The sequence below is a fragment of the Mirounga leonina genome, unplaced genomic scaffold (genome assembly GCF_011800145.1).
Source record: "Mirounga leonina isolate KUSES-001 unplaced genomic scaffold, KU_Mleo_1.0 Mir_94, whole genome shotgun sequence".
In the NCBI taxonomy this organism is placed as follows: Eukaryota; Metazoa; Chordata; class Mammalia; order Carnivora; family Phocidae; genus Mirounga; species Mirounga leonina.
This window is the reverse complement of record NW_023270855.1, coordinates 43,241,104-43,264,340: the sequence shown is the minus strand read 5'-3', so window position 1 is coordinate 43,264,340 and position 23,237 is coordinate 43,241,104. Positions and strand designations below refer to the sequence as shown.

At 61.7% G+C, this 23,237-nt stretch overlaps 1 protein-coding gene across 3 annotated transcripts; it reads left to right on the top strand.

The window, feature by feature from the left end:
• The first annotated feature begins 217 nt into the window (after positions 1-217).
• On the top strand, positions 218-22,587 carry PTH1R (parathyroid hormone 1 receptor). Of its 3 annotated transcripts, XM_034996950.1 has the most exons (15): positions 218-425; positions 1,455-1,577; positions 11,563-11,665; positions 13,572-13,706; positions 15,350-15,460; positions 15,564-15,682; positions 15,822-15,916; positions 16,116-16,311; positions 16,790-16,943; positions 18,513-18,573; positions 18,895-18,961; positions 19,216-19,310; positions 19,900-20,041; positions 20,154-20,195; positions 20,705-22,587. In XM_034996950.1, the coding sequence occupies exons 2-15, from the start codon at positions 1,503-1,505 to the stop codon at positions 21,077-21,079; spliced, it is 1,770 nt and encodes a 589-aa protein (XP_034852841.1). In that variant the 5' UTR covers positions 218-425; positions 1,455-1,502; the 3' UTR covers positions 21,080-22,587. The 3 variants fall into 3 exon arrangements, with proteins under 3 accessions (XP_034852841.1, XP_034852840.1, XP_034852843.1); XM_034996949.1 differs by lacking the exon at positions 218-425 and having other exon boundaries at positions 1,245-1,577; positions 20,705-21,188; XM_034996952.1 differs by lacking the exons at positions 218-425; positions 20,705-22,587 and adding an exon at positions 20,286-20,661 and having other exon boundaries at positions 1,267-1,577.
• The last annotated feature ends 650 nt before the right edge of the window (positions 22,588-23,237 follow it).

Sequence of the window (23,237 nt, the reverse complement as noted above, 5' to 3'; positions counted from 1 at the left end):
TCCCTTGGCCCCGTCCCCTCCACACTCACATCCCGCCGCTGGCGCCCCGGGGCGCGGCCTCTAGACAAACGTCCCGGGGCAGGGGCAGCGGGCTCCGCTCGGCCGCTCCGCACACCCGTGGCGGAGGCGGCGCGGGAGAGGGGGGGCGGGGGCGGGAGAGGCCCAGGGAGGGCGCGGGGGGAGGGAAGAGGCGCCCGGCGGCGGGGGGAGGGGGAGCGGCAGACGCCGAGGCGAGGGACGCGCGCGGCGGGCGGCGGCTCCGAGCGGCGGCCGGGCGGGGGGCGCTGGAGGCCAGGCCGGCCAGAGGGGATCCCGAGAGCCCCATGAAGTGCCCCCGGGGCCGCGGACGGGGCGCTGTCCTGGGGAGGCTGTCGGGGGGTCCCCGACATCCATGGCTAGGCGGGGGCCGCGGCGGCGCGCTCGGAGTAAGTCGGGGTCGGGGGGCGGGAGCCCGGGGGAGGGGGCCGGCGTTGCGTAGGGGTGACTCCAGGCCTGGCCGGGGCGGGCGCGCTGGTCCGTCTCGGTGTCAGTCGGCGGCGCCTCCTCGGAGCCCGGTGGAGCCGCCAGCCCCGCGCCGCTCGGCTCCGTGGCTTTTTTGGAAACTTGCAAATGTTTTCGTAGAGAGAGAGAAGGGGGAGGGGAGGGAGGGAGCGAGGGAGTGACCGAAACGGAGCCCGGGGCTGCTGGAAGAACGGAGGCCAAGGCTGGGGGAGCTAGAGACGGACTGACAGACAGGCCGACGGGCAGAGCGTCCCGGCCGCAGGCGTGCTTCAGCGGCGCGGGCGCAGGCGGGGCTCCGGCCCAGGATGGGGAGAGGTTCGGGAGGCGGCCGCGGGCAGGATGGGGATCCGAGGGGGCTGAGGGGCAGAGAGCTGGTGGCCCGAGCACCGAAGGGCTCAGTGTTGTTGCAAAGTTGGAATCGCGTCCCTAAGCTGCACGCCCCGAGCGGCTCAAAACGCGCCCCCCGCCCCGCCCCGCCCCCCCTCCTTGCGCTCGCCGCGGAGCTAAAAATAACAGCCCGGCTCGCCCCCCGCAGACCGCGACCCCAACCCCTCCCCCGACCCCTCCCCCACTGGGCGTGGGGCGAAGCCACAGCTCCCAGTTCCCCAAAAGAAAAAAAAAAAAGAAAGAAAAGGCGGCGCGGGGGGGGGGGCGCGGGGGGCGGGCCGGGGGCGGGGGGCCCGGCCATATGGATGTGATTTCTCCGCTCCGAGGCAGACGGGCAGCTCCGCAGCGCTCGGCGCCCGCCCGCCGCCCGCCGGCCCCCGGCTGCCTCCCTTCCTCCCTCCCTCTCTTTCTCCTTTGCGCTCCCTCGCTCGCTAGTCCTCGGCGCATGGGCCCCGCACCGGGCCCCGGGGCCTCGGGCCGCCTGGCCTCCGGGGTCCCCTAGGCCCGGGCGTGGGCGGGGCAGCCCGGCCTGACGCAGCTCTGTACCCCCCCACCACCACCACCAGGGCCGGCGGCGGCGGCTGCCCCGAGGGACGGGGCCCTAGGCGGTGGCGATGGGGGCCGTCCGGATCGCGCCCGGCCTGGCGCTCCTGCTCTGCTGCCCGGTGCTCAGCTCCGCATACGCGCTGGTAAGTGCCTCGCCCGCACTCCAGGACAGGCTGCGGGCTTGCTCTGCGGTCCCTGGGGTGGGCCTAGGGCGCAGAGGCTTGGGTTCCCTGAATAATCCGAACTTTGGATGAGCGTCCCCTCCGACCTGAGATCCTGGGTGCCTGCTGTCTCTGGGGTGTCTGGACTCGGTTCCAGATGCCTATGGTCTCCTTATTTCTGAAGCCTGGGTTTGGGGTCCCAGGTCTGGAAATCTGTAGTTGGGGTTCCTCTGTCTTCTGCTACTGTGAGCACCACAGCTCTGGTTGTGTCTCCTTCAGGGGTGACAGTGTGATCTAGCAGTAGACTGGGCTTTGGCCCTGATGTAGGGTCCCACAGACTTTGTTCCGGGGCCTCTGTTTTCTGCAAGTTTTGTTTGCAATCCAGGACACGGTTCTGGGTCTGAGGTCAGCATCACCCCGGCAGGGGGTAGGAATTAGGGGTCCCCTCCAGCTCTCACAATCACATGCGTGCACACACACGGACACTCTTGCCCAGAGAGGCGGGTGTGGTGTGGCACAGAGGAAGGATGGAGGTCCCCTGAAGGAGACCGACCTCACAGAACCCTCCTCCAGGAGAAACATGCTGGAGGGGGACTCTGGTGAGTGAGGGACCCCCATGTATACCCTCCTGAGAGCAGAAGCCAAGAGGGCACCAGAGGGAGAAGAATTGGCAGTTTGGGAGATAAGGCAAGAGAGAGAGAGAGAAGAGAGACAAAGGGGCTGGAGATGAGAGCTCCCCAGAGCAGAAGGAGTAGACAGACCAAGAATAGCAGAGAAAAGTAGGGGACTGGCAGAGGCCAAGAGCTGGAGACACGGAGGGGAGCATCGTCCTCCTCCTGGGCCAGAGACTGGGGACCAGGACCTGGGGAGTCAGTCAGATCTCACAGCAGCCCTGTCCTGGGGGACTAGCCCATTGCTGAGGAGGCTGTCTGCCTGTGTGTCTGACTTCAAGGCCCCTGCTGCCTCCCCAGTACCTCCCAGGTGGGGGCTTCTGCCTTCTAGAGAAACAAGCAGGCAGGCAGGTAGCCACTTTCTCCTGACCAGCTCCCTACCCAGGCAGAACCTGAGGCGGGAAGGCAGGAGCTCTGGGATGCTTCCAGCTCTGCCTCAGGCCCGTCTGACCTGGGGCTATCCATACCTCAGTTTCCTCATCTGTTAAAAAAAAAAAAAAAAAATAGCCAGAAACCTTTGCCTAAGAATCTCCTGATCTGAGTGAGGCTCTCTTCTCCTCTGGGGCCTCAGCATGTCCCATTCCCTGGTGCCCAGGCACTCACGACTCTGGCTCCCCAAAGCCAGAGACCTCACGCCATATGAGGACTTGTAGATGGGGAAGTCGAGGCTCAGAGACTTGTGCAGAGGTACATGCAAGGACCCAGAGCCATTTCCCCACCCTCCCCTTGGGCCAGGCTCACCCTCCCCAGGATCCCCTCCAGGGTGTGTGCAGAGCTAGCCCGCAGTCTGTGTGCACATCCCTGGGGTAGACAGGACGATGGGCGTGAGTGTGCTGAGAGCCATCTGTGTGCCAGAGCAGGGCTCGCTGGGCCTCTGGGCAGGCTGTTCTCTAGGTCCGTGTGAGCGCGTGTCACCTGTGAACACGTGTGTCCGAAGCGGTGGGTTTGCACATGACTTACAGGGGCATAGTCGTGCATATGTGTGTGTGTGTGTGTATTTGTGAGCACATGTGCACCCGGGTCTATTGTCTCTTATTTTTATTTAATAAATGCTTTTTTAGCGCTTTCTACTTGCCAGACACTGTCCTAAGCACTTTAGAGTATTAACTAGTTTAATCTTTCCAACAAGTCTCTGAAAAGGTTTTGTTATTGTTCCCATTTTTAAAGTAATCTAAAGCACACAATCAATGTGACCATTTTTTATTGCATGCCAATCTAGTGCCAAGCCCTGTGTCTCCAGGGGGAGGGGGTAATGGGTCCCCAGGGCCCCACACTGATTTCTGGGGAAGCTGAGGCACGTGCAGAGAATTTGCCTGGCTTCGCCCTGGTTCAGGTCTGAGGGCAGGGGCAGGAAGAGGGATGCCATGGCTGGGTCTGCCCTGAGACCTTGTTGGGACATCAGTGGCTGGACGCTCAGGCCGTGTGCGCACTGGGATTAGGGCTAGAGGATGTGGCCCAAGGATCACCCAGTACCCTGTAGGCCCCCTGGGCTCAGCTGGAGCCAGCGAGAGACTGACAGCCGGCTAGCTTCCTCTTTTGAACCCAGGGGCTGCCGTTCCCACCCAGATCTGTGCTGACGCCCACTAAGCCCACCAAACTCAGCCGATAGCCCCTGTAACCAAACCTGTGGGCTGCCTGCCCAGCCAGCCCCAGGAGCAGGCTCACACCTCCAGGGACCTCAGGGTTCGGGGACCAAAAAGCGTCCCACTGGGAGGACACCGGCTGTGGCCAGACTCAGCTAGCTGGTCCCTCTTGTCCTTACAGGGAATACTAGCTGTGAGCTGGGGGTCAGGTGGAGTGAATTTTGGAGGAAGGGATGGGCCCACAGATTGTGAGTAGGGGGCAAAGGGGTGGTCTTATCCTTGGGGGTGCCTCATCCTAAGGATGCCCTCAGCATGCACACATGTGAAGGAGAAGCCGCAGTGGGAGAGGCAGCAGGTCAACATGGGGGGCAGGCCTTGAGCGTAGAGATGTGAGCTCAGGGTCTGACACAGAAGGGACTGTGGGGGCTGGGAGTATAGGCGACCCCTCCCCTGCTCCAGGACCAGTGTGGCCACAGGCCCTCTTTTAAAGACCAGAGAACCACCATGTATTGAACAATGACTGTCCTCCGATTCTGAGCTAGAAACCATCACAAATGTTTTCTCAGTCTGTCCTTTCACCCACCCATTTTATGGGAAAGGGCCCTGGGGTTCAGGCAGTGAGTCTGTGGTAGAGATGGGACTTGAACCCAGGTCTTCAGACTCTTGCACTGAGCTTCTTCCTCCAAAGCAAGGTGACGGATTGTGCTGACCAGAGATCCCCATGTCCCACTGTGGGTTTTTAAATTTTTCTTCCTTTTCTTTTTTTTTTTTTTTTCTTTGTTTGTTCCTTTGTCTCTTTCTTTCTTTGTTTTCTTTCTTTCTTTCATAAAATCCTTCTGTTATTTTATTTTCTTTTGTTTAATTGAACTAATACTTGAATATGTTCTTTTTTATAAAAGAGTCCTATAATACAGATTAAACAGAATTCATCCTTGATGACTCCCAAGTCCCAGTGTCCCTCTAGAGAAAACCATTTTTAACAGTCTGGGTGGGGGATATCCTCCCAGACCTTTTTCTGTTTATTTCCGAAAGATACCTTTTTGTGTCCGTACAAAGCAGACAGTTTTGTTCTGTTGTTTTCTGCGTGTTGTAAAATGAATGGCATCTGTTTGTAGGTAAGGCTCTGCCGTGTACATTTTTTTACGTAAAGGTGTGTCTTGGAGATCTTCTTGTCAGTAAATATAGATCCATTTTCTTTAATGGTGCGTAGTATTCCAAAATCTGGGATGCATTAAGCAGTCCCTAGAAATGTACATTTAGATCTTTTCTGCATCCTTTGTGGGTGTGCGTGTGTGTGTGATTCCAGACAGTGGCGGGGAAGCTCCTGGAAATGCCGTCTTTGCCCCTCTGTGACCGTTTCCCTGTAGGGTATTTCTAGATTTTGTCATTGTTGGGTCTGAGCACACCACATTTTTTTATTTTATTAGACACGGCCACACTGCCCTCTAGAAAGCCTGTGCCGGTTAATACTCACAATAGCAGTAGGGACTAGGAGGGTCTTTCCCCCACACCCTCTGTCTCATAGAGTAGTATGATTTTCACCTTTGCCATTCTGAGAGGCGAAAAATGGTGTCTCTTGCCATTTTAATTTGCCAATTACCGGTGAGCTTTTGAACTTTACATTGGTCTTTTGTTCCTCTTCTAAGACCTTTGCCCAGAGCCATTACTCATCTTTCTATGGGTTATTTGTCTTTTTTTGTATTGATTTGTTGAAGCTTTTTATATCACCTGCCCTTAAACACCCCCCCCCCGACACCCCAGCTCTGGGAACGGCCTGTGGACAGAGCAGGAGGAGGGGGGCCGAGCCCTCCCGGGAACTTGGGTTTTCTTCGGAATGTTTTAATGAGGCGTCAAGCGGCCTCCCCCAGATTCCTGTTGTGGGCCTTCTGGGGACACTCCCTGGTCCAGCCACCACACCAGGAAGGCAGCTCTTTCAGAGGGAGAGTCCCTAGGAAAAAGAAAGGGTGGGGTGAGGGTTTTGCAGACCCCAGAAATTGTCTGCAAAATGCAGTGTGATTGGGAGAGTGCAGAGTCTCGCTCAGATTCGCAAAGACGTCGGAAACCTCCAAACCCTAAAGAACCCCAACTCTGGGACCAGCCTTGTGCGGCGGTGAGACCTGGTGGGATCCTATTCTGCTGACCAGGCATACGGTTAGGTTAGGCCATACTATCCTTCCGGGCCTTGGTCCTGCAGGCCAGGTAGAGGCCGCCTGTGAAGATCCACCGGGTCCAGCAGCCAGCTCCGCCATCCCAGGCTCCATCCCACCGCCTGCCCTGAAGGCGTCCACGCTGGCCAGGATGAGAGGCGTCACGGTGCCTCCCCCCCCCCCCAGCCCCTCCCGGCCCTGAACACAGGCAGCCTGTTCAGGAAGGCCTGGAGAGGGGGAGGAAAAGTCAGCACTTGTCAGCGGTGGCGGGGCAGGAGTGTCCCCGGCAGGGAGCCCGTCCCAGCCTGCTCGGGCCAGCCGGACAGACGGAGGGCAGCAAGGGGCGGGGAGCAGTCCCTAGCCAGCTGGCACGGGAAACATCAAGAACCTGGAAAAGAGATGCAGGAAGGCCAGGAGGTCACGAGGGGGTCCCCTGTGAGCCAGGGTTTTCTCCTTCTGCCTTTTCTGGAGGTACAACCCCCCTCGCTGCTAACGCCGGGGCGCCACTGTCCTCTGTCCTGTTAGAGCTGGGCACCGGATGCCGTCACCTGCACCGTCGCCACGTGATCCCTCTCTGTCCGCCCCCACCCCTGAATTCCCTTCGTGCAGGCTGCCTCGGAGGCTCTGCTGGGGGGCGCCTGCTTGATGCCGCGGAAGATACAGATGCGGTTCAGAAGAACTCTGGACCAGGGGGCCCACGGGGCTGCGTCCTTCCTCCAGGGCTGCTGCTGCTTTTTACCTGTGACTCTGAGCCTCAGTGTCCCCGTTTGTAAGATGGGGATGTGGTGGAAGGTCAAGGAGATGGGGATAAAGCTCCAGGGTCAGTGGCTGGTGCCAACAGGCAGAGGGGCTGGATGGACCCCAGGCGGCTCTGCTTTCTCTAGAGGTGAGCGGGAAGCCTACAGCCGCCTTCCCGCAGGGGGCCAGGCGGGACCCGGGCAGAGGGATGGATGAGAGGACCCAAGAGGGCATCTCAAGGCTAATAGCATCCGATGGAAGAGCCTCTTTCCCAAAGGCAGAGGTGTCGGCCACTGAAGAAGCAACCCTTGTATTTCCTTCTTAGTTTTGCCTGGAGGAGAATGTAGGCACGTCTGGGATCACAGACAGCAAATGTGTGGAATTTGGCAGTTAGGAGAGAAACGGAGAGGAGTGGCCCTCCTTTGGTCAGTGGCATGGAACTGGCTCTCTCCACCACCACTATCACCGGCTCACCTCCGTCACCATCACCAGCCTCGATGCTGCCTCCTCACTGTCCTCACCTCCACCCGCACTGCCACCACCGCTCCCACCCCCAACTCCAACACCATCCTCTGTCGGGCTTCCCTGCGAGCTGAGGTCAAAGGAGCTGCTTGCCCCCCAGGGGAGGGGTAGTGAGCAGATGGCTTTTCTCTTCATCTGAGCTTCTGAACTCAGGAAATGAGAAACACATCGGGCCTCTTGACCACACACCACTCTCTCCCTGGGACAGCAGCTTCTATGTTTATAAATAACAGACTGGCTCCCAGCCTTCATCTGCACCCTGCCTGGAGCCCCCGAGACACCAACTCGTTGCTCCCAGGCTGCCCCTGTCCCTATTCTCCCCCAGCTCGGGCTGAGGTCAGGGCATCACCCCGCCCCATGCACGTGTGTGCACACGGGAAGGCTCTGGGGGGGGGGTTCAACATGGGGAGTGTGCTACAGCGAGGGACACTGAAGCCGAGCCCTAACCCAAGACCATAGGAGGGATGTAGGTGGGGATTCGGGACGCCTGGTGCCAGGCCTGGGTGGCCCCATCAGTGGTGGGTGACCCCGGGCCATGATCCAGCCCTGGGTCCCTCAGCCCTTGCCCCTGAAACCCAAGATCCGCAGGCTCTCTGGATGTAAACTGATGCAAACCTGAGTCCTTCACACCAGGAGCTGGGCCAGAAAGACCTGAACTCTGCCAAGGAAGGGGAAGAGGGGCATGGTGGGGAGAGGGACCAGCAGTCACCAGGCCAGGAGGGGAAGCACAGCTGCCGCACATTCCCCTGCCCCCCCAGGACATAAGGCCACCTACCAGGGCAGAGGCTGATGGAGGGCCCTCTTACCCCCCCCCAAGCCCAGGGGGCCTGGCAGTGACCCGGACTCTTACTGTGAGCCCAGGTTGGATCACCCCAAAAGCTCATCAGGCACACTTCACCCAGCAGGCCCTCCTGTACTCCCTGCTCCCGACCCTCCTGGAGTCCCACCTCCTCCCCTCCACCCCTCACTGTGGGCCCCTGGACTTAGTCATCTACCCAATCTCCCGCTGCCACTCTGGGTCCGCAGCCTGGGGCCACCCTCAGTGTGCAGCAGCAGGGTGCCCAGAGGCCGAGTAGGAGGGCCATGATGGGCTGCTGCTGATGGGACCAATTAGAGCCACCAGCTCTGACCCGGCCCCCACCCATGCCCAGGCTCTCACTGAATCCTCACCAACAGCCCTACGGTCATCCTGATCGCAAGGGTTAAGCAACTTTCCTAGACACAGAGCCGGTCACTGGTGGAGGTGCGATTCAAGCTCCAGTGCTGGCCAGCAGAATGTGCTTGGATGAGGAGAGGGTGCAGCGGGAGGGAGGGGAGAACAGGGACCATTGCAGGCAGGGGAGCTGCCCTCGAAGGCAAGTGGCAATGAACTTGGTGCAGAACTGCCCTTCTTTCCTTGGATAAGTGCTTCCCGGACTCAGGCTTGGATTCCTCTTGCTGCAGTGTGCCATCACGGGGGGGGGTACAGAGAAATGGGTCCTACAAGTTCGGGGAGGCCAGAGGTGGGGCCGCCGTCCCCGTGGATGAATGGAGGAGTTTGGGGGCCCTGGGGTGCTGGAGGCATATCCCTTCCCTTCTCCTGGGCACTCCCAGCCCCACCATGGAAACCAGACTCCAGAGAAGAGGGGATGCCCCCTCTTGGCCACAGAGAGGGTAAAGCCAACAGCAGTAGGTGGAGGCTGAGCAGATGCCTCAGTCCTGCGAGAGAGCGTGTGTTAGTTCCTGGTCATCACCCAGCTAGCACACCTGTCCATCTGTCAGTCTGCCAAATGGGCCATTTTCAACCCGTGACTGCCTGCCTTCAGTCACATCGGTGGGCTAGTCTATGGGGGAGGGCTGGTGTGCCAGTCTTTGGGGACTGGTAGAAGCCTCAGTCACTCAGGAGCTTTCCATCAGCTGGAAAAAATACGGTGCCGTATCCGCTTGTCTTGAGAGAGATGGAGGTGGGCAGAAGAAGGGGTGGGGCCAGGGCCATGGTGAGGGAGTCGGGATAAGAGGACAGCAGAGGCGGTACCGACAGTGGGTATGGGGCTGGCGGCAATAATGGTGATGGCAGTGATGGGGTTAATGTTGCCTTCGGTGGTGATGGTGATGATGTTCTGCCAGTTGGGATGGTGCTGATGGTGGTGATGGTGGTTGTATTTCTGGTAATAGTAGTTAGTGCTCATGGTGGTAATGGTGCTGGTGCAGGTGGTGGTGGTGATGGGGGATGGTGATGGTTCTGTTTGGTGTTGGTCAAGGTGATGACGGTTGGTGGTGGTGGTGGTCGGTGGTGGTTATTGATGGAGGTACTCTTGTAATGATGGAAATGGGAGTGAAGGGGCGTGATGATGGGTCCGAGTGAGCAGGGCAGCTACGCAGGGACCAGACTCCTCGGCAGCCTGGATCCGCAATGCCAGAGGCACAGAGAGAACTTCGGGTTAATCCTGGAGCGCCTTGGATTAGGGCAGGTCCAGCTGTCCTCCCTCAAGCCCCATGGATGAATGGAGGAGTTTGGGGGCCCTGCGAGACTCCTTCTGCCCCAGTCCGCTGTAGCTGGGGGAGGAGGGCGCAGAGCCCCGAGAGAGGAGCCAGCACATGGGCATCTGCTCCAGTCCTTCCTGGGGGGCGGTCCATGGGCGCTGATCCGGCCGAGATCTCAGGGTCCAACTCAGACTCCCGGGACACGCAGAAGCACGGACACCCGACAGACACGCCTGCTAAGGAACAGCCGCATGAGACACTGGCAGACGCGCGCACGCACGCGGACCTTTGCCCAGGAAGCCACGTACACACGCGTGTTCCCAGACACCTGAGGCTCACGTCCCAGATGTGCACGCCGCACGGTCCCCACGCGAGAACGCACAGAGACGGGGCCCGCGCGAGCGCACCCGCCGGCCGGACGCGCCGCCGCGCACGCGCACGCGCACACGCCTCCGCTAAGTGAAACCAGCGGATCCCGAGCCCCGCCGAGCCGGTCGGAGACTCCCTGGCCCTGGAAGCCCCCGCTGCTGCCACTGAGAGACGCGGTCAATTAACTTCACCCCGCCGCCGGGCTCCCTGACCCGCCCCGCCCGGCCAGCACGCCCCTTCCCCGGCCGCCGGCTTCCCTCCCTGCCTGCCCCCGGCCCTCCGTCCGCGCCGCACCGCTCCACTCACAGGGGACCGGCCCTGCGATGCCCGAGGGGCGGCCGCTCTGCCTGTTGAGGGTGTGAGGGGGCCAGGCTGTGCCCTGCGGAAGCTGAGGGGACACAGCCCTGCTCTGGGGCTGAGGGGTCTAAGGGGACAGACATGTCCCAGGCCTGGGTGTCCGAGGGGACTCGGCCCGACTTATAAGGGGGAGGGGGATGTGAGGGATGCATTATCCTCTGTGGGTCCCACTCATGGAAGTGGCTAGGCTTGGTCACACTGAGCTGTCCCCAGGGCAGGATGCTGCCTTTACTCTGACCCGCTTTGAACTCTAAGGGGAACATAGGTTCAGGGTGAGACACACACCACCACCACCACTCCCCGCCGCGATGCCCATGATGTTCTCTTCCTCAAAATGATGCCCATGTATCCCACTGGGCCCGGGATGTGCAGGCTGGAAGGAAGAGAAGGAAGCACATTCCAGAGGGAACAGCAGGAGCAAAGGCCTGTTGTTGGCACCTTCACAACACAGGGTCTTCCTCTGCCTCGCGGGGGGAAGGAGCTTCTAGATAAGCACTGGGATGGGGTGACTCTGGCTCACAGCTGGCGCAGGAGTGCCCACCCCACCAGACCACTTGCCAGTGATTCCTCCGACCTCTAGCTCTTGGGACTGCAAGGCTGGGAGCGGCTGAGGCACTCCCCATTCACTGGGGAAAGCAGTGACTGGGGAGAGGGTCAGGATGGAAACTGGTGACTCCCAAGGTCCCCCAGGGCACTAGGGCTTGAAAGAATCCAGGCCTGGTTTATTTCCCCAGAGTTCACCGCTCCTTATGCACCCGCTCTCCCCACCAGGTCCCCAGCAGACGGGATCCTGTGAGGATCCATCCTGGGACATTCCTTCCCTTTCCCATGTACCCTTGGGGAACAGACTGGACGGAGAATATCAGTGGCTGCAGCCTACAGGGTTACTAGCGGGCAGGCAGGGGACATCCCCCTCCCTCTTTTATCCTTCTGGCTCCACCCTTTGGAGCTGCAGCTTCCCATCTGTAAAATGGGAGCTACGTAAGGCAGAGTTCCCAAATTCTAGACTCAGAGCCTTTGGAAAGGGTAGGGGAATCCGTCGGGGAGGTTGGGATGGTTGTGGGACCTGCCAGTGCGCTGGAAAGGCCGGCCTGCAGTCTGACGTTCAACTTGGTAGGTGGATGCAGATGACGTCATGACCAAAGAGGAACAGATCTTCCTGCTGCACCGCGCCCAGGCCCAATGCCAGAAGCGGCTCAAAGAAGTCCTGCAGAGGCCAGGTGGGGGCGGAGCCGGGTGGGGCGGGGCCAAAGGAGGAGGGCCTGGGGGCGAGGTCAAGAGAGGGAGGGAGGGGCCCAATGAAGGTGCGAGCCTAGGATGCAGAACCAAGTGGCACCAGGAGAGGGGGCGTCCGGTTAAAAGGGGGGTGAGGTGTGATCAAAGTCAGCAGGCTGAAATGCAGAGCCTTCCCTCCCAGGGTGGGATCGGTCAGTATGAAGGCAGCCACAGTCCGAATCATCCCCAGCGGGCTTAGATGTGGCAAGGCACAACAGGATCAGGAGCCCTGAGTAGGGTGCCAAACCCCCCTGGGGTGCACTTGGGACAGCTTCCTGGAGGAGGAGGAGGTATCCAAGGCAGGTCCAGAAGAATAAGTAGATCTTTGAAGAAGGCCACCTGGTCCAAGGACAAGGCTGAGGTGTCCAGGGTCAGGAGAATCAAGGGTCCATGGGACTGGATGGGGAGAAGGCTAGAGGGGTAGGGATGGGTATCATGACTCTGAGTCATGGTCACTGTCCGGGAGAGGGTGTTTGACCTGGGGTCGGGAGGGCCTCTGCACACCAGCACAGCATCTTCAGGGACCCCTGCCAAGGTCAAGGTGGGAGGAGCCCCTGCCTTTCCAGCTCCTGCCCCATCTCCAGCTGGTCTTTTCCTTGAGTCCACTTCCTGGAAGCAGAGGTGAGCGCTCATTAGCACCCATCCAGGCCTCTGCCGCCTGTCTGATTAAATCTCACTGACCAGGAAGAGGCCCAGGCCCTGCCTGACTGGCCGAGGAGAACAGCTTCCTGTCTGGAGCCGGTTCCCCTAGACTGCTGGGGATCCAAGGGCATACGGTGACACACTCTGTAGCACACGGACTTTGCTCATAGTCACAGGCACTCACACGGTCTCTGCAGTCCCAGCCCTGTCCACAGTGGCCCCGCTGGTGGCTCTTTGGTTCCCCGCCCCAGTCACATCAGGGTCTGGGGGTCAGGTGGGCCCCCACACTCTGGGTCTTGAACCCAGCGCTCTTCCCAGTTGTGGAAGCCTGGAGGCACCTTCTGCCCCCCATCATGCCCCATCCTGATGGAGCCCCTCTCTTCCTGCTCCACCCCGTCCTGCTGCCCCCCTCCCTACTAATGCCCCAGGATCAGGCAGGTTAAGAGGCATGGCCGTTCCAGCCCAGCCGAGGTGTCTGCACTCAGCTTTGCGTTGCTGCCACAAACCCTGACCTGGGAGGGCTGGGGGCCCTGCTCGGGCTGTAACTGAAGGGACACGAGTCATATAATGAGGGAGACATTTCAGCAAGGTAGAGAGACCTCAAACAGCTCTTTAATGGAGAAAAGGCCAGCCCAACTCAGAGAGCCTCCAGGGTCCTTCTGTGGACTCTGGGAACTCCTAGCTCAAGTATCTGAGGGCAGGGGACGGGTAGGTAGACTTGCCTGAACACCCTTGCCACCTGCACACTCTTGCTCATGTCGTCCACACCACCAGCTTCCTGAGCTGCACCGTGCTCTGGCCGGGCTTCATTTTCACCGTTGAGCCTTTGCGCTGACATCACCCCTACTTGTCCACTTCTGTCCTGCGCCCCCTGGCGGGGCCCTGTCCTCCTGCACGGGCTCTGACTCCCAACTCCTGGGTCGGAGGACATTGCCTCTGCCCATGTCTTGCCCACACTTACCGCTCAGCCCACTAGTTGATCCCACACCTGCATGCTGTTCGCTCCCATTTAAACCTCCTGTTGACAGTCTCCGTGCTCTCCACTTACTTCTGCACCCGCCTGTTATCTCAGCTCTCCCAACAGGCTGGGCTCTCAGCAGGGCAGGGATTAACCCCCACCGTACAAAGAGGGTGCCTTGGAGGCAGGAGGGTGACCTGGGTCTCCTGCCATAGCACAGCTGACAGCCGTAACTGCCCTGATTTCTCCAGCTGACATAATGGAATCAGACAAAGGATGGGCATCTGCATCCACATCAGGGAAGCCTAAGAAAGAGAAGGCATCTGGGAAGCTCTACCTGGAGTCCGAGGAGGACAACGAGGCGCCCACTGGCAGCAGGCACCGAGGTATGTCTGTGCTTCCGGGCATCCATCCGAGATGGGCAGGGACCCACCCACCCCACCGCTCTATCCCCTTTCTGTGAGCTCATGCTCTTCAGCTCTTGTGGAAAGGAAGAGGCTGTGGCCCCCTCCCCAGGAAAGCAGGGGAGGGGCTGGGAGGACACAGAACCCAGGAGGTGTCATGTGCAAGAGGCTGGCAGCTGGATGGGGCCAGACCCCCAGGAGATTTGGGCAGAGAATTTGCCCCGCACTACCCCAGGGGTGGACCCAGGGCTGTGGCCCCTCCCACGGAGAGAGATGACAGAGAACCTGGGAGACAGAGGGGCAAGGAGAGATACAAAGAGAGGGAGAGACAGAGAGGGGACCAGGAGGCATAAACTGGGACTGGGACTCAGTGTGTCTGAGGAGGGTGCACCCAAACACGTAGTGTGGTGGGCCATAGATACAGAGCAGGGGAGGAGGGTGGCCACAGAGCAGCAGGGCTGAGACAGTGGGATGAGGAGGGGAGGAGAGAAGAGAGGGAGGGAGATGCAGGGCTGTGTTGTCCCTCAGGAAGGTAAGGAGAGACAAACTCAGAGCCCAGGCTGCAGCCACAGGGCCGGTTTGAACCGGCTGGGTGGGCAGCAGATTCCAGATGGGCCACATCTGGGAGGCTGTGGTCACCCTGTGGCTCCCCAGGGACCAGAGGGAATTGTGGGCCTAGGCAGGCGGGGCTGGGAATATGGTGCCCAGGACAGAGAGCCTTTCACCAAGCTGGGGTGGGTCCAGCTATCAAGGCAGCCTTCCAGGATGGCTGGAGAGTCCTGTGGTTGGAGCCCTGCAGGGGAAAGAAGGGAGCTGGGGGGTGGAAAGCAGAAGATTCAGAGGCTGGGGACCTTCCAAGGTCACTTAGTATCTCTGCTGTGAGACTGGAGCCCCAAAGTAGGATATGTCACCCTGTCTTGAATTGCACAATTAGCACTTAGATTTGGGGGATTATACCTCCTCCTATGAGGGGAGTCTCATAGCAGGTGCTTAGGGTGGTCTGGGATGGTGGTGAAAGCACAGGCTGATCTGGTCAATCCCAGCTACCCAGTGAAGAAACTGGAACACAAAGAGGGTGGACACCTGCGTGAGGTCAGCAGCTCTTTGGGAGTCCAGCTGGGACTGGAAGCTAGACCTCCTGCCTCCTACCCATGGATCCTGGGCAAGGGTCACATGGAAAGCGTTCTGAGCTAAGGGAGTTAGTCTGGGCATTTGCCCTTCCCCAGGGACACCTGGAGGTGGGACCGAGAGCAGAGGAAAAAGAGAGAGGCCTGGCCAGGGGCTGAGTACCTGAGGAGGGCAGGGCCCTAGGCTGTAGGATCTCGGCAAATCACTTGCCTGTCTTGACCTCCACCAGCCGATCTAGAAAATAGGGCTAGTGCCAGTACCTGCATACAGGGGCTGTGGGAATTCTGTGAGGCCAGGGATTCAATGCCGTGCAGGACACAGTAGGTAGTAAGGCTCGATACATTCTCTCCAGACCGCTCCAGGCCTGAGTGCTCCAGTCCTGGGGCACACCTGTCCCTGAGGGAGCCCGTGACCACAGGTGTGTTCATTCTTCTGGGTCACTAACCATGGACTTGACTGGTGTCCCCCACCTTGTCTGTCTGTCTCTGTGGGCACAGGGCGCCCCTGCCTGCCCGAGTGGGACCACATCCTCTGCTGGCCGCTGGGGGCACCAGGTGAGGTGGTGGCCGTGCCCTGTCCCGACTACATTTATGACTTCAATCATAAAGGTAAGGCAGGCTGGAGTAGGGTGGGGACCACAGGGGTGCCAGGACGGGGAGCTCAGGGCTCCAGACCTCTCTGCCTGCCCTGACCCTCCCCGTGGCCCTGCAGGCCACGCCTACCGACGCTGTGACCGCAATGGCAGCTGGGAACTGGTACCTGGGCACAACCGGACATGGGCCAACTACAGCGAGTGTGTCAAGTTCCTGACCAATGAGACGCGTGAACGGGTGCGAGCTTTCCCCCCTCCCCAACCTGATCTGGCTAAGGTCACCCCTGAGCGAGGCCTGACGCCTCCCGCAACCTTACCTGGCCTCTGACCCTTAACCCGAGTGCCAGGGCTCTGACGCTGTGTCCCCTCCGGCACAGGAGGTGTTTGACCGCCTGGGCATGATCTACACTGTGGGCTACTCGGTGTCGCTGGCCTCCCTCACCGTGGCCGTGCTCATCCTGGCCTACTTCAGGTGGGCGGGGCGAGAGGCGGGGCCGGGCCGGGGGCGGGGCCGAGGTAGGGTGCCCGCACCCCCCTCCGCGGGGCCGGGCGTCCCTCCCTTCCCCCCCCCGCCCGCCCCCGCCCCGCGCACAGCCTGGCTTCCCGGCCAACACCCCCCCCACCCGCGCGTCCCCGGACCCCCACCCAAGGTGTTGTCGCGCGCCCCGCAGGCGGCTGCACTGCACGCGCAACTACATCCACATGCACCTATTCCTGTCCTTCATGCTTCGCGCCGTGAGCATCTTCGTCAAGGACGCGGTGCTCTACTCGGGCGCCACGCTCGATGAGGCCGAGCGCCTCACCGAGGAAGAGCTGCGCGCCATCGCCCAGGCACCCCCGCCTCCCGCCGCCGCCGCCGCGGGCTACGTGAGTGCCCCCCTCCCGCGGCCCGCGCCTGGCCCCCCGCCGCCCCGCCCGCCCCCTCCAGCTCGGCCCCCACCCCCCAGCCCCCGCCGGCCTCCGGCTACCGCGGGCGTCGGGCCGCTCACGGCCACCCCACGGTGTCCCTCGCACCCCTCCGCCCAGCTCCCCGGCCCTACGGCCAAGGGCTTCGTGATTGTCCCCCCTCCCGGCACTTTCATCAACACTCCTGCCTCAGCCCAGTAGCCCCAACCACCCCACCTCTTCACCTTGGCCCCTGCCGCGGTCCTGAGTGCCCTCCTGCCCCTGGCAACATCCTCCCCTTCCGCCCCCCTGCTCCTCAGCTCCGCCCTTGACCAGAGAGCCTGGCCCTTCCTCCCCGCCGGCCCAGAGCGATTTGTCCTATCTCAGGGGCACCCCCAGCCCATCCCCGACTTCCCCAGATGCAGGCCTGCCTTCCGGCTAACACCAGCTGCTCTCCTAGGCCGGCTGCAGGGTAGCCGTGACCTTCTTCCTTTATTTCCTGGCCACCAACTACTACTGGATTCTGGTGGAGGGCCTGTACCTGCATAGCCTCATCTTCATGGCCTTCTTCTCAGAGAAGAAGTACCTGTGGGGCTTCACGGTCTTCGGCTGGGGTACGCAGGCGCGGCGGGCAGCGAGGCGCAGGAAGGGGTAGGGCCGCGGGCGGCGGGGTCAAAGGGGCCGCTAAGGGTGAGGCGCCGCACCGCCTTTCCCCTCCCGGACGTGGGGCAGCCAGTGGGTGGCCTGCCCGCCCCCCTTCTCTGAGTCTGACCCCATCCCAGGCTCAGGCGACAGGGCTTGGCTGGGGTCAGGGTTCACCCCTGGGCTCAGCCTGGGGCTGGGGCTCACCTGGGGGCAGATTCACCTGGTGTTGAGGTTCAGCCCCGGAGAGGGAGGGAGTGTTCTCAGGTCAAGATTTCAGCTCGGGATCAGAGTGGGATGGTGGGTCAGAGGTCACCCTAGGGCGGGAGCTGAGGTCTGGGACACTCCCTGCACCGGGAGCCCTGCTTCCCTACCAGTCCCCTCACTGCGTGGGGCTGTCCACACCACTGCCACCCGGCCTGCAGGAGCCGTGACCCAGAGCCCCAGGCCCGACTCTCGGCATCCTCCGTGCTTCGGCAGCCCCTCTGCAGAATGGGTTGCTGGGGCTCTGCACTCCTCCCCCACGGGTTCCGGGATGGAGTTACCGATAATTGTCCATTATTGTTGGCAGCTCCCGAGCTTGGCTGGGCTCCTGGGCAACTGGCCAGACTGCAGAGGGGTAGGCCTGGTGGCTGAAGCCCTCCCTGCACTCGGCACCCAGAAGCTCTCAGGTCAACAGCCACAGCCCCTTGGCACACACTCTGACCTTGACCTCACCCACGGCAAGCCCCAGAGTTGGGGGAGACCTGGGCCTTGTCCCGGGGTCTGACTTGTGGACTCTGGGGCTAGAGGGTGTCGGGATGGGCAGGAGACACACAGATCTGGAGCCACAGAACTTGGTGACACAAGAATATCATAGCTCTTCTTCCCACCGTAAACCTGGGTCGCACCCTGCTCCTCCCAAGGGTGCACCTCACCCAGAATGAAGTGTGAGGGGCTGGAGGGTGGAGGCAGAGCTCACTCAGAGGTACCATGTGCCATCTGGGCTGACTCAGGCCTGGAAACACCAAGGTTCCCCTGTGGCTTTTACTCAGCCTGGAACAACTGTCTTTCCATCCAGCCTCATCCATGGGGGCTAGGACCTTTCAAACTGGGTGTGTGTGTTGGGGGGGGTGGTGTTGGGGCAGAAAAATGCTGGTCCTAGGCCCCTCCCCCACAGGAACTCCCAGTCCAGAGCCTAAAGGGAAGGGGGGATTGGACTGAGCGTGGGGAAGTTAGCGATGCCCTGTTTTCCCGTGAGCCCGACAGGCCCGCGTGTGTGGGTAGGAGATGCAGAACCAAGATGAGGGCGGAGGGCTGACGGGTCCTGAGTGCGGGAGCCCCGGGAGGAGGCCGTGGGGGAAGCAGAGCGGCCCCCACCAGCATGTGGCTCTGTCACCAAGCAGCCCATGGGCCCAGGGGGACGGGACTCGGGGACAGTGAGGGGCTCAGCTGGGGGGTCATCGAGGATGAGAGGAATGGGCTGGCAAGGTGGGCTGAGGGGAGAGACACCATGGGCAGCGCCTGCGGACCCTCACACGCTGCCCCCTCTGCATCCACAGGTCTGCCCGCTGTGTTCGTGGCTGTGTGGGTCAGCGTGAGAGCCACCCTGGCCAACACGGGGTAGGTCCAGGCGGAGCAGGGGGCCGCGGGGCCAGGCCACAGGCCAGAAATACCGCTGGCACGCCCTTCCTCTGTGAAGCATGGCGGGGGGGGGCTTCCTGTGCCCTGGCCCTGAGTGGGCCCAGCTTCAGTTTTCTATCCAGCCTTGAGCCAGGCACCCCCTCAGGGTCAGGCTGTTTCAAAAGCAGTGTCTGAGGGGGGCCTCAGGCCTGGCCCCACCCAACACCCCCCTGTCCTTTGTCCCTCCCGGCTCTGGGGCCACTCTGTGGGCAGCCTCAGGGTGGGAACGGGGGTGGGAGCTGATGCCTCGGCTTCCCCCAGGTGCTGGGACTTGAGCTCCGGGAACAAGAAGTGGATCATCCAGGTGCCCATCCTGGCCTCTATTGTGGTGAGCAGGGGTGGCAACAGGGCTGGGTGGGGGCGTGTACTTGGGGGGCCGGTGACCAGCCCCTGACAGGGACTACAGAGGCTTCCTGGGACCCCAGGGTTGGAGCCAGGGGCCTGAGTCCAGTCGGGGAGAACAAGGGCCCCCTTGGAGACGCAGGGGCAGAGCAGAGCCTGGGCGGGCCCGTGGCTCCCTGGGCCCTCGCCCCCACCCTGCTAGGGTGCAGCTCGAGATGCAGCCCTCCCTCACTGCCACAGCTCAACTTCGTCCTCTTCATCAACATCGTCCGGGTGCTCGCCACCAAGCTGCGGGAGACCAATGCCGGCCGGTGTGACACACGGCAGCAGTACCGGTGAGTGGCGCCCACCGGGCCCGGGTTCCTCGGAGCGCTGGGCTCATCACACCCCAGCACCACGTAGCAAAGCAAAGACAGAGGCCCCAAGAATGAGCCTGTGTCGAGGGAAGCACCCAGCCCCTGACTCCCTGGCTGGCCCCACCCGGCAGTCATGGGCTCTCCCCCGGTGTCCGGGGCCACCCCGGAGCCAACCTGGGCACCCGGACGACGCTAGGGTCTGCAGGGGATGGGGGGCAAACCCAGATTTCTCCTCAAACAGCTGATTGTAGCGAGTCCAAGGGACAGGTAGGCAGTGGGTGGCTTCGAGGGGACAGCAGCCCCGCTGAAACCTGAGGAATGGGCTGTGGGATGAAGACGTAAAGCCAGGGGGAAGTGAGGGCCAGTAGGGGGACCAGCGGGTGCAAGCACCGAGGGCCCTTACGAACGCTTTGCCCCAGGTTAACTGGGTCATCCTCGGCTCTAGCCAGAGCCGCAGGCCCCTTCGTGGCTCCTGGAGCCTAAGAGCTTGGGGCGGGCAGGTGTGGGTGGCTTGGTGCCCCCCCAGGGGAAGTGGCCTGTCCCTGAGCCACCTGCTCTGCTGGCCCAGGAAGCTGCTCAAATCCACACTGGTGCTCATGCCGCTCTTCGGCGTCCACTACATCGTCTTCATGGCCACGCCGTACACCGAGGTCTCAGGGACGCTCTGGCAAGTCCAGATGCACTACGAGATGCTCTTCAACTCCTTCCAGGTGCGCAGGCCTGGCCAAGGCCTGGCGGGGGTGGGGGGCGGGGGAAGGGAGGGCAGGGTGGGGGCGGCAGGTGCGGCCTCTGGGCCCTGACCTCGAGCGCCTCTCTCCGCAGGGATTTTTTGTCGCCATCATATACTGTTTCTGCAATGGCGAGGTAAGCAGGGTGGGCAGCGCTGGGGCAAGGCAGGGGGGCTGCGGAAGTGCCAGGGTTCCCCAAGTCCTGTCCCTCCATTCTCCTGTCCAGTTCCTCTGTTCCTCCGAGAACACCCCTGAGGACATTCTGAAGGCAGAGAGTCTTTCCAGATGATTCAGGCTCAGGATGTGCTAGGATCTGCGGGCTCCTGAGGCTCTGGCAGAGCCCGTGTCTTCCCAGCCCCACGGTGGAAGGCTCCGTAATCCAGAGTGAACGACTCAGCCGCCCCTGGGGCCATTTGAGCCTGGTAGACTCCGGGTGTGTCGGTTGCCTGCAGCCGGGCACCACGCTCTGAGGATGACGGGATTTTACTTGGCCTTGGAATTTTCCAGTAACATCCCACGCCTCCGGTTCCGCTCGGGAGCTGGGTGTTGTAGGGGCAGGGATGGGGGCACGGCTGGGGCTGGGGGCCATGCGGCAGAGGGCTGAGAGGCCGACCTGACGCCCCGCCCTCCCGCGGGCCATGGCAGGTGCAGGCCGAGATCAAGAAATCCTGGAGCCGCTGGACACTGGCCCTGGACTTCAAGCGGAAGGCCCGCAGCGGGAGCAGCAGTTACAGCTACGGCCCGATGGTGTCTCACACGAGCGTGACCAACGTAGGCCCCCGCACGGGGCTCGGCCTGCCCCTCAGCCCCCGCCTGCTGCCCGCCACCACCAACGGCCACCCCCCGCCGCCGGGCCGCAGCAGGCCCGGGGCCCCAGCCCCCCAGGCCACACCACCTGCCGCGCCTGCCCCCAAGGACGACGGGTTCCTCAATGGCTCCTGCTCGGGGCTGGACGAGGAGGCGTCAGCGCCTGAGCGGCCGCCCGCCCTGCCACAGGAAGAGTGGGAGACCGTCATGTGATCCGGGACCCGGGCCAGGGTTGGACCCGTGGGCATAAGGGCTGACAGACGGACCAAGAGACGGGTGGTTGGACGGTTGCCCACTCAGGGCTGGGGCTGGGAAGACAAAAGAGGAAAAAAAAGAAAAAAAAAAAGAAAAGGGAAAAGGAAGCAGTGTGTAGCTTCCTATGGTCTGAGCTGGGGCTCAGGAGGGGAGAGGCAGGAGCCATGGAGCTGTTCCTGGGGTTCACCTCTGGAGGGGCTCCAGGGGCCAGTCCCTGGGGGCCGGGCACAGTGCAGCAGGAGAGACCTGGGAGAAGCAAAGAGTGGCCCAAGTTTGCTGGGGTCACATGGGGGCCCAGAGGAGCCATGCAGGAGCTGGGCCACAGCCTCTCCCCACCACCAGCTGCCACCTCCAATGCTTCTGCTGAGGCCCCAGGGTGGCTGGGGGGGACCCCGGCTCCTCTCGGCCAACTCTTCACCTGTTGCCCCGTCACTGTTCACCAAGGGCCAACCGCGGATCCCTGGGTCCCTGGCCCTGCTCCAGGCCCCTTCCTGCCTGTCTGGTGGCCATGCTGTGTCCCTTGGGGCCTGGGGCACTCAGGGGGCTCTCCACACAGCATCCCCAGCCCCCACCGTGGATTTGACACGCCTCTGGCCACCAGACTGAGAGGGCAGGGAGCGTGCTGAGGCCATCAAGTGAGACGTGGGCTGAGGTCCATGCTCGGGCTCAGGAACTGTGGGGGAGCCTGGGGTCATCCCACAGGTCCGGCCGGGGTGAGGGCCTGCAGGACTCAGCACATCCACCCACCGTGGATCTGAGCCTGTCACTAAGCATCCCTAGCCCACACCCACCTGCCACATTAGCCACATTACTTGCCCTTCCTGGCCTGACGCTGAGAACTGACCCAACTGCATCCCCACCCCAAGCTCTGACCAGAACAAGCTTTCTTCTCAAGTCCGAGGACGGCCTTGCCCCCGGGCCTATACAAACTAGTGCCCCTGCCTGGCCCCGCCTTTCCTCATCTCCAGCGCAAACTTGTTCTTCTCCGTGGACTCAGCATCTGGAAAGCGCCCCCCATCTCGAACAGCACCCCCACCCCACTGGGGACTGGGTGAGGCGTCATAGGCAGTGGGTGGCACAGACGTACTCTGAGCAGCCTCAGGCCCAGCAGTGCCTTCCCTTCCAGATGGCAGGTAGGGCAAAGAGTTGCCCAAAGGCCCGGTGCACCCGTGGGGCTCCACGCGGTGTGACGTGCTTGGAACGCTGAGAGAGACGTGGGCCAGGACTTGAAGGGCCACTGAGCCACTTTAAGTATCGAGGATTCCTGTGAATGCTGGGAGCTATTGGAAACTGTACAGGGAGAACAACCCAGGTCTGAGCCACATTTAGAAGAGTCCCTGCTTCACTGGAGAGGCCAGAGGAGGTTACTCAGGCCTCAGGGGAGAGGTAACCTTGTGGGAGGAGGTAGCAGGCAGGAAGGACCCTGCATGAGGCACTGGCTGGGAGAAGGAGACCCAAGTAGAACAGACCCCCATCCCCTTCCCAGGGGTGTCTGTGTGATGCCCCATCTTCAGGGCTCAGAGCTACGGGACCTCTGGGAACCTCATCCCACCCACCCCACAGGCAGTCCCTGAGGCCGCTAGCTGGCTGGGCCCCAGGGCCCCATCTTCCAACCCAGACTTCTCCTCAGGAGGCTTCTGAAGTAGAGTCCATGAGGCCCACTCCCCCTGAAACACTCAGACTGGGTACCCCTAGGACAGGGCTGTCTTCCCCCTCAGACTAGGTGCCCCCAGGACAGAGTTGAGCCTCTCCTCTCAGACCGGATTCCCTCTAGGACAGGGTTTAGTCACTTCCCCCAGACCAGGGACCTCCATCCCAGGACAGGACTGTGCTCACCCCTCAGAGTGGGTGCTCCCCCAGGACAGGGCCATGCTCCTCACACAAGATACCACCCCCCAGACAGGAGTGTGCTCACCCCTCAGACTGGATACGCCCCAGGACAGGGCCAGGCCTCCCCCTTTAGACTGGGAACCATTTCTGGGATGTCCAGGACAGGACTGGACCTTACACCAGTCCAAGGCCCTAGGCCAGGGCCCTCCTCCCTTTGACCTGGAGCCCTAGGTCAGGGCCGGCCTTCCCGCTCAGAGAGGCCCCTGAGCAGCGCCTGGGCCATCCA